Genomic DNA, 10,799 nt, shown 5'->3' with positions numbered 1-10,799 from the left:
AGAATGAAGGACAATGAATCAATATGAATGTAATCAGGTTTTATCTGATTCTTACTTTCAAAGGGAAATCCCTAAAACAGGGTACATTTACTGATGAGGTAACTGGAGTATTTAAATCACTTTAGTGGAAGTCTGTCTCCATTAAGTTACTAGGGGGCAGCTAAGCAACTCAGTAGAGGGCTGGGCCTGGAGTCAAAAAGATTCATTTTTGTGACTTCACATCTGCTATCAGATCTGGACTGAGACACTGTGTGACCTTGAACAAGTCACTTAATCCTTTTTGCCTCAGTTTCCTCATCTATAAAATGAGTTGGAGAAGAAAATAGCAAACCACTCCAGTATCTCTACCAAGAAAACTCCAAATGGGATCATGAAGAGTCAGGCATAGTTGAGGCACCTTAGCCCCTAGACCAGTAGGAAGGGTCACACACCAATGTTGAAAAATAAAAAGGTTGTCTGACTTTGAGAGAGGTTTCAGTCATCCTGCAAGCCACCTGAGTTCATGTTGTACTTGTTGGACATGTCTTGGAGCTGATGGTGAAGTACAATATCAATGTTTGTGAAATTCCTGAATAGAAAGGGGTCCCTGACATCCTTCTGGGCCCTGAGAAATTCCTTAGAAATATAACTTTGGCTGGGCGACTTTGACTCTGAAAAATAGTCTGATAGGACCCAAGGGGTCATGGATATACTATAAAATTGTCTAAAGATTTACAAAACACCCTTGTTAGCCTAATTATCTTGCTGTATCTGTTAAATTCCAGGACTGCCTCCCCTTTCCCAGATGCAGCTGGAACCATAAGATAGTAAATTCCTGACTCCCTCCATCTCAGAAAATATGTTCAAATATTACACAAAGACCCTGACCCCCTTCTCACCCCTATCTATATGGAACCCTATGTTTATATATGTATATGTCAAGATAATCTATCTAACTGCTGTCTTTGCTTCTCTGTATCTTGCTTGCTCTCAGTAGCCCCCCCCCCCAAAAAACACTATAAAAACTCTATCTCCTAAACACTTAGGTACTGTCAAATTTGGGTACTCAATCCCCAGACAGTCCCCAGGAATAAAGATCTCCAACCTTACCAAATTCTGGTCTCCGTCTTGCTCTTTGGGTACAACAATGGCACCCAATTTTAATTCTGATACAGGAGTGGTACAGGATGGCCACACCCAAGGAAGAATCACTCACATCTCATGGCCAAGGAGACTTATAATGAACAGAATAAAACTGATCTCATATTTTCCCCTAAACCCTCCTCTCTTCCATATTTCCCTGTTTCTGTCAAAGGTACTACCATCCATCCTTTAAAGTTCATAATCTAAGGATAGTCCGATTCCTCACTATCCTTCACCACTCCATATATCCTGTCATTTGCCAAAATTTGACACTTCTGCCTTCACAATATCCTTGTTTCTGAACCCTTCCCTCAATTCCTCCAGCTGCTATGTTAGTTCAGGCCCTCATCATCTCTCATTTTGATCATTGCAATTGCATCTTAATTAGTCTCCTTGCCTCTCACCATTACAAGCCATTCCATGTACTGCTACCAGACTGATTTGCTTTATATCCAGAATTGATCACCACACTCCTCCCCTCAGCCTGGCTCCTTATTGTCTCTCTGACTGGTTGGTGTCCTTTTTTCTCAAAGAGGACCAAAAATTGGGGTCAAGGTACAAAGTATTTGACTATGACTGATCAGATAAGTTCAAAAGCATCTAGGATACAATGTAAAGTCCTCTTTTTCTACTTTAAAAATCCTTTACTACTTGGTCCAAGCCTATCTTTCTAACCTACCTGGCATTTACTCCCCATTCCACAATCTGGAATCCATCCCAACTGGCCTTCTCTTTTTTTCCTCATGCAGGTCCACGATATCCCATCTTCTTGCTTTTGCACTTGACCTTCCATTTGCCTGGCATGCCCTACCTTTTTACCTCTTCCTCAGAAGAGTCCCTTTCTTCTTCCCTTGACAGCTGAAGCCCTAGCTTCTACACTAGGCTTTCCTGATATCTCTAATTGATAATAACCTCCCTCCAAAATTGTCTCACTGCTGTCACTACTTAATATTTATTCTCTTTATATTTATCCTTTATATATGCATATGTGTACTGATTCTTTCTGTTAGAAAATAAACTCATTGAGGACAAGAACTGATTCGTTTTTGTCTTTGTATTCCTAATTCCTCTCATAGTCCCTGGTACATAGTAGGTGTTTAATAAATGCTTTTTCATTGATTGTAACCTTTCCTCAAAAGGAGGGGAACACAAGTGGGTTATTTTTGTGAACAAATTTTGTTTTAAGATCAGCATTCTCCCTCTCCTCCCCTGCAAAGGAAAACAAAGCACCTGTTATAAATATGTATAGTTAAGCAAAAAATAAGCATTGGATTTGCCTCCTCATAATATGCCTCAGTCTGTTCTCTGAGCTTATCATCTCTCTGAAAGGAGGTCGTGATCTTTTATCCTCTGACACTATTACAATATTGCTGTTATGAATTGTTGTTTATAATTGTTCTCCTAGTTCTATCCACCTCATTCTGTTTCATTTCATACAAATCTTCCCTCATTCCTCTGAAACCATCCCTTTCATTATCTCTTACAGTGTGATAAGACATAATGGACCTTGGGAGATATTGAACTTGTCAAATGTTGGGTTACTATAATTTCTTTCTTCTTTCTTTTTAGTACAACTTTCTTTAGATAGATTATGGACAATGTGCTTTCAAGCAGGAAATGATACCAGTATCCTGAGCTATCTAGCAGATAGATTTTTTTTTGTGATAGCAAATAATTAGAAATTATGGATCTCTAAAGGATGAGTAGCCCATCAATTGGAGTTATGGTATGAATGTAATGGGATACTCTTGAGCTGTAACAAATAATGAATGCAATGGTTTCAGAAAATATGACAATACTTGTATAAACTGATATAAAGTGAAATAAAAGGAACCAGAATAATAATTTATACAATAACAGCAATGTTATAAAAGTTATTAACATGGAAAAGATTAGCTAATGATCAACATAATGACCAACCATAATTCCATGAGACCTATGATGAAACATTCTGTCCAGATACAGGTAGACTTGGAGAGCAAATTAAAACATATTTTCTTTTCTCTTTTTCCTTTTGTCTTTCTTTTTTTCTGGATATGGCTAATGCAGAAATTTGTTTCGCATGACTATATATCTTTGTAATGGAATTTTGTTTTTCTTGCCTTCTCAATGGGTGGGAAATGGGGGTAGAAGAGGGAGAGAATTTGGAAATGAAAATAAAATGGAATTTTAAAAAAAAAACAGACCATATCTTTTTTGCTTTTAAAACTTTTTTTTAACTTTTTGGGGTTTTTTACATCACTCTCACTTTCTAATAATTACACCTAACAGAATTCTGACTTGTAATATTCCCTCCCTTTCCCCCAATCCCAACTCTCCCCCCCCCAAAAAAAGAAACCAGTTAGGCAAAACAAATATATATATCAACCAGGGCTCACTGTATACAGCTTTACTATCTGTAATCCACCTCTTGAGAAAAGGGAAATATTTTATCTAGCAGATAGTGAGTCCCCAAATTTCTGAATGAAGACTTAAGCCAAGAAAAGTATAACATTTCCCCAGATCAAGCCAGATACTTTGCACTTCTGGAAGATCTCAGTCACAAAGGTAAGAAGGTGTAGCTCATAACACCTTTAATACAGAAAATTGGTGGTTCTGGGAAGGGGAGCTGGTGAGCTCTGCTAACTCTTTAACTTGTGGAAATCTTGTTATTTTTAAACCTCAAACTTTTAACCTCAAAGCTACCACAATTAGAAAGCAGATAAGAGGTAAAAGTTGGAGAGTAGGATGGGAGAAAAAGCAGCTTCAGACTAAATAAAATTAGGATGGTCTCTTCTTGTCCCCTCAAATCACCCAATCACCCATCAACCCTGCTAACTTGACCCAGGGGAGGGAGGATTAGAGTTGGTTTTCAAAGGTGTTGGCAAGAATCTTCTAGTTCCTGGCAGAGAAGTCAGTGGAGAATGTCCCAGATCTGTAACTAGGGAAACAGTACACTTGACTGAGCCGTCTTCTCTCCCATCTGAAGCCCCCAGCAAATGTCCTGGCACAAATGCCACCACGTCCATGAGCTGTTCATTGTTCATTCCTGGGGCTACCGTCTTTAGCCAAAAAAGTTATGGAACATTCTATGGGTTCAATGAAAAAGAAAACACAGGTCAGTGCTTTCCTCCCTGGGATGAGATCAGACACTGATTAATACCCAACCTGACCTTACATGCTTGTGGTATTGCCAAGAGTGGGGCTTGATCTAATTCAGGTAGATCATGATGAAACAGAAAGTGCATTGGCCATCCAGTCAAAAGGCCTGGGTTCCAATTCTGGCTTTGTGTTTACTGGAGGTAGAATTATGTTTTGGTCTTTTTTTTAGGTTTTTGCAAGGCAAATAGGGTTAAGTGGCTTGCCCAAGGCCACACAGCTAGGTAATTATGGTTCTCTTTCCACTGTGCCACCTAGTCGCCCCCTTTTTTTGTTTTTTTTGTTTTTAGGTTGGAGGTAGAATTATGGACAGGTTTCCTTCCTCTCTCTCAGCTTCAGTCATCATCTATAAACATGCTACTAATACACTTATACTACCTGTCTTATTAGGAAACTACCTTTCACCAAAAGGTGGTATATATGGGCAGCTATTAGGAAAGTTATCTATGACATGTTTTAAGCCATCCTAGCCTGCATGAGTAAGAGCATGCTTCAGGACAAGGGAGTTCAAAGGTCCTATATCTATAGATTTATCTGTAGAAAAGACCAAGGAGATCATATGATTCAATAGTCTCATTTACAGATGAAAGTGATAATTTGACATAGGACACACTGGTAGGAAGTAACAGAAGCATTGAGATCTTCATTTTTTCTCTGTTTTTCTTCCCCCGATCCTTACTGTTCATTACTGTTCATTACTTTTTCTGCCATAATTTCCCCTATTTCCAGAATTTTCACTTATATCACAAAAAAAGAGGAAAGCCATTTTAAACACAGTCCTGCTGACTTGATGGCCAGGGCTCTATCCATTTCATCATGCCTGAATCTTGATCAGATCACATCAATCACTCAATTGACAATAAGTGATCAAGTGATCGTTTATTAGGGACCAGAAACCACTAAACACCAGAAATACAAAGAAAGGCAAAACACAAAAACAGTCCCCACCCTCAAGGAGCATACATACTAATGGGAGAGATGACATGATAGGTAAGGCTCAGGAGAAGACACAACTGGGAAGGCCTTCTACAGAAAGTAGCACTTGGAGTGTTGGAAAAAGGCAGGAATGTCAAGAAGTTAGGGAGTGCTGAGTCCTGGAGATGCTAAATGAATGTTAGTGGGGAAGAACAACAAATATGGTTGGACCCCAGAGTCAATGGTGGGGTACAAAGTCTAAGAAGTCTGGAAAGGGAGCAAGTGACCAGGTTGTGAAGAGCATAAAATGTTCAAAAGAGCACCTTCTTGGGGCGGCTAGGTGGTGCAGTGGATAAAGCACCGGCCCTGGAGTCAGGAGTACCTGGGTTCAAATCCGGTCTCAGACACTTAATAATTACCTAGCTGTGTGGCCTTGGGCAAGCCACTTAACCCCATTTGCCTTGCAAAAATCTAAAAAAAAAAAAAAGAAAAGAAAAAAGAAAAAGAGCACCTTCTTAGTTCTGTAGAAGACACTGGAATGCCAAATGAACAAGGCATTGATAAACCAGAGCACATTCAGAGGAGTGTTAACCAGTCATGTGAGAAGATTCAAAACCATGTGGTCTGGGCATCAGTTGAGAAAAATGGAAGTGCCAGGAGACTTGGGGGAGGATGACTCACATTTAAAGGGCTATTTATTATGGAGAAGTTGTGCTTATTTCAGCCCAAAATCAAAGAGAATTTTCTGATAGCCATAATCCATATAGGATAGCAGAAAAAAAAAACCATGAAGTTCTTAGCTGTTTGTAGTCATTAGACAATTTCCTTAACTTCTCTGAACCTGTTTCCTCATTTCTCAAATTTGAAATGATTTTTTTAAAAAGATATGAAATGTGGGCAGCTAGGTGATGCAGTGGCTAGAGCACTGGCCCTGGAGTCAGGAGTACCTGGGTTCAAATCTGGTCTCAGACACTTAATAATTACCCAGCTGTGTGGCCTTGGGCAAGCCACTTAACCCCATTGCCTGGCAAAAACCTAAAAAGAAAAAGATATGAAATGGATAGTGGTATTGAGATACTCCCTACCTCACAGGGATGTCAATCAGTCAATAAGCACTGATTAAGCACCTATCATGTACTAGTACTTGACTGGAGGTCATGAGGAACTTTTCTTTCTTTTTTGGTTTTTGCCAGGCAATGGTGAATGGCAAATGACTTGCTCAAGGTCACAGCTAGTAAGCATCAAGTGTCTGAGGTTGGATTTGAACTCAGGTCCTCTTGACTTCAGGGTCGGTGCTCTATCCCCTGCCCTAGATAGGCACTTTTCAAACCTTATAGTTCCACAAGTATTAATCTTTTTTTTTTTTGGTTTTTGCAAGGCAATGAGGTTAAATGTCACACAACTAAGTAATTATTGTCTGAGGTCGCATTTAAACTCAGATCCTCCTGACTCCAAGACCATTTCTATCCACTGTGACACCTAGCTGCCCCAATATCCCTCTTCTAATGGGTATTTTAAGCCATGAACCCTCCTCCATGACTGTCTTTGGTCTAAGAGTGAGATGGTCAAATGGTCATCCTTTTATTAAAATGTTTTATTAAAATTAATTATAAAATAATAAAAATAATTATTAATAAAATGATTAAATTACTCAGAAATCGTATCTCTTGAATGTTTTTAAATGCTACATCACTTAATTCTGTTTGGCTCAGTTTTCTCATCGTAAAGGGATCTGGAGAAGGAGATGACAAACCATTCCAGTATCTCTGCCAAGAAAATCCCACCTGGAGTCATAAAAAATAGGACATGACTGCAACAAAGGATCATGAATCCCTCCACTCTAGCCCCCACAAGACATCTTATCTCCCACCCCTTACCCGACCTAGCCTGGTCCAATCATCTGGCCCAACACCAGAGCCTTATCGCCTCCCTTAGGATCAGTTATGCCTCTTAGAGTCAAGTCTTGACTTCCAGTTACTTCTGTCCCTGACTAGCTGTGTGACTTGGGACAAGTCATTGAATAAGACTTCAAACAACTTTGAGTTTCAATCTCCTCATCAGCTAAATGGAGATAAGATTATATGCCCAGGCAACATCACAGACTGTTGGAAGGAACAAATTCAATAATTATTTACATTTCCATGCTTTACAATATAGAGAATGCTTTCCTATTGGGCAGCATATGTGTTAGGACCCTTATTTTACAAATAGGGAAATTGAACTTTAAAGAGTTTAAGTGACTTACCAAACATTAGTTACCACCTGTGATGCTGGTCTTCTTGGCAGTTAGAACCTCCACCACTCAGTTTCAGACATTTTCGCTGGAATGCTCTCTCTCCTTTACCTACTAACCACCTTCAAGTCCCAGCTTAGACCCCATCTTCGATAGGAAACCTTTCCTAGCCCTCTTCAATCCAAGGCCTTCCTTCTCTTGATTATTTCCTATAGATCTAGTAAAGAGTTTGTTTTACATATAAGTTTGTTTGCATCTTGTGTCCCCCATTGTATTGTAAGTTCCTTGAAGGCAGATAGGGTCTGCCTTTTGTCTCTTTTTGTACCTCCAATGCTTATCACAGTGGCTGGCACATAGGAAAAATTTAATGAATATTTATGGACTAACTGAACTAACTAGGGCTTAAACCTAGGTCCTTTCACTCCAGTGTTTTGCCATTACACAATTAATAGATGTAAAGTATTTTGTAAACTGTGAAATATCATATTGTTGTTCAGTCATTTCAGTTGTGTTCGATTCCCCGTGACCCCATTTGAGGTTTTCTTGGCAGAGGATTGGTTTGCCTTTTCCTTCTTAGGTCCCTTTTACAGATGAGAAAACTGAAGCAAAGAGGGTTAAGTGACATGCCCAGGAGCATAATGTTAATAAGTGTCTGAGGCTAGATGAGTCTTCCTGATTCCAGACCCAGAGTTCTCTATCCACTGTACCAGCCCCAAATAGCATATAAATACGTTAATACTGTTGTAAATCCATACAAGAAGCCTAGTTGTTCAAGACCACGAAACCATAGCTTCCTACACAAATGGCAGAATGAATGCTCAGGAAGAAATGAACAGGTCTGTGCCCACAAAAAGCATAATTTTGTAAACCTTGTGTATGAAGTGACAGAAAATAGCTCAAGAAGAAGACTGCTGGTTCAACCCAGTTCTGTGTGTCTGTGTGTGTGTGTCTGCATGTGTGTGTCTGTGTGTCTGTGTGTGTGTGTGTGTGTGTGTGTGTGTGTCTGTGTGTCTGTGCATCTACTTACAGGGACCTTCTGGAGATAACCACTCCACCTGTGTTCTCACCTGGTGGTCTCAAAGTCCAGTTGCATATTGGTTTTAAATGCCTAACTCTGCTCTTCTGATATTGGATTCTTTATTTCTATACACAGACTTCTTAGTTCAATGATATTTGAACTGAGAGGAAAAAACCCACATAATCTGACTTGAGGGGCTCTAAGTCATGAGAGCAATGTCTGATAGGTGGTTTTAACCTTCAACCTGTCTTGTAAGTCCCTTAGGGTTAGAGCCAGCATTAAGGATCAGTGAGGAGCTAGATGAGCCTTGCAAATAGTAAAAAAAAAAAAAAAAAAAGTGAGTGGAGGTGGTTTGGGGAAAAGCAGAGGTGCCTGAAGGTCCAAAAAGGAATGGAGAGGGAAGGACCTGGGGAGGTAGCTGATCCCCAGGCCTAAATTAGGAAGGTTTGCTGGTTTGCTCTCTGTCATACAGCCCACCTCTGGGAGTGCTGGAGCCATGAAGATAAGCCAAAGGTACCTTTTTGAAACTACCAAGAAAAGTTCTTATGAGAGCAAAGGCCTTGGTTAAGTCAAGGTTGCTTTGCAAAATATTATCATTAGTCATACCAATAGTACATAAAATGTTAAGACATCTAGGGACTTTGAAATAGTTTGATGGTAAAAAGATTGTGAACAATGTAAAGGATTTTCTGTTGTTCCAGGGAATAAAACAGACAGGGATAAAGGCACCAAAGGGGAGAGAGAGAGATAGAGACAGAGACAGAGAAGCAGAGAGACAAAGACAGAGTGACAGAGAAAGAGCCAGAGTGACTGGGACAGAGAGAGAGATAGAGAGAAACAGCAACAGAGACAGAGAGGAGGGATCATAAAATGATAGAAGTGAAAGGGATCTCATTCTACAGTTGAAGAAACTGAGGCAGCAAATGTCCTAATTCCAGATTCAGGGTTCTTTCTACAGCATTACATCCATGACCTTGGAAAACCTTTCTGAGTTTCAGATTCATTATCCATTAAATGAGGGCTATATTTGCCTTACCCACTTCATGAATGAATTTAAAGAAAGTGTTTTGTAAGAATTCATCAAGGGCTAGATACTCATTATTCTATTATCCACACTCCATTCCTACAACTTCTCCTTCCTCTTAGCCAAGGGTCTCCATCCAGATTCCCCTTGGGTTGGGCTCAGTGACTCACCTAACAGAGAGCAGGCCATTGAGATCTACATGGTCAGCCCAGTTATTTCTAGGTATTTCTTTGTCACTTCATTGGCCTTCAGGGTCAAATGGGTGAGGATATGATGGAGACTGGAGAAATGAAGATGAAACTGAGCTTCAAGGTCCAGCTTCTCCCCTCTCTTCTCGTCCTCTCCCTCATCCTCCTCAACTGAGCTGGCAATCTTGGCCTTCCATTTGTCCTTGGGCAGCAGCCCGTTGTCCACATCCACTCGGATGGACTTGAGCATGGTATAGTAACTGTGGAGGTCGTCTGCTGAATCTTCCAGGGCCACGTCCCTCAGGAGGCTGGGAATCATGACCACCTGCTCCATGTTCCTCACCGTGGCCGAATACCTGTCCATAACCGTGAGCAGGCAGTTCTGGGGATAGGGCTTGTTCAGGACCTGCATCCTGCTGCTTCTACAGGGACTGCTTAGGGAGATGCCTGCAGATTTGCAAATGGCCTGGTTATTTATGGACTGTTCCCCAAGGTTCAGGGTAACATGGGGACAGGAGGGAAGAGGTTGACAAAGGGCATTGGAGAGTTGAATGGGTTTATCTCAACCAGTAGATAAACACATTGCTATCTCTAACCAATCTCAAGAAGCCCAGAGTAGAGTCAGGTGACGGAACTGTTCTGGGCTCCACAAAGCAGATGGCTATTCTCTCCCTGGCAACCTTCAGCTTGTCAGCAGAAGGCCAAGGCTTCTGGCCAGAAGAGCCTGTGTTCTAAGGCTATGTTGCAATGCAGGGATGATGGAAGATTTTCAGTTTTATGATACAATACACTAGCCTAGGGTAAGGAAATCTTTCCTGATCAAATCTAAAAATACTCCCCCCAATTTATTACTATTTCCTTGGGCAAATCACCTCTTCTTAGTGCTTTCTATTTGTAAAATTAGGGGATTGAATTAACCAGAGGTTCTGAACCTTTTTTTGTGTCATGGATCCCTTTAACAGTCTGATGAAGCCAAAATCAGAATCATGTTCTTAAATGCATAAAATAAAATTCATGAGATTACAAAATAAAATTATTATAAGGAAATATAGTAATAAAATGGGGAAAAAATCAAGTTCACAGATGGCAGGTTAAATTCCCCTGAACTAATTGATTTTTAAGTTCCTTCTTTCTCTAATTCTGGAAGCATAGGAGCAGTGA

General features: G+C 40.3%; 1 protein-coding gene across 1 annotated transcript; it reads right to left on the bottom strand.

The window, feature by feature from the left end:
* Positions 1–2,107: 2,107 nt before the first annotated feature.
* THRSP (thyroid hormone responsive) lies at positions 2,108–10,109 on the bottom strand. The gene is made up of 2 exons (XM_074216970.1): positions 9,621–10,109; positions 2,108–4,190 (listed from the first exon to the last, which is right to left on the bottom strand). The coding sequence occupies exon 1, from the start codon at positions 10,048–10,050 to the stop codon at positions 9,646–9,648; it is 405 nt and encodes a 134-aa protein (XP_074073071.1). The 5' UTR covers positions 10,051–10,109; the 3' UTR covers positions 2,108–4,190; positions 9,621–9,645.
* Positions 10,110–10,799: the final 690 nt, after the last annotated feature.

The sequence above is a fragment of the Macrotis lagotis genome, chromosome 1 (assembly GCF_037893015.1).
Source record: "Macrotis lagotis isolate mMagLag1 chromosome 1, bilby.v1.9.chrom.fasta, whole genome shotgun sequence".
Classification (NCBI taxonomy): Eukaryota; Metazoa; Chordata; class Mammalia; order Peramelemorphia; family Peramelidae; genus Macrotis; species Macrotis lagotis.
This window is presented reverse-complemented; position numbering and strand designations above follow the sequence as displayed.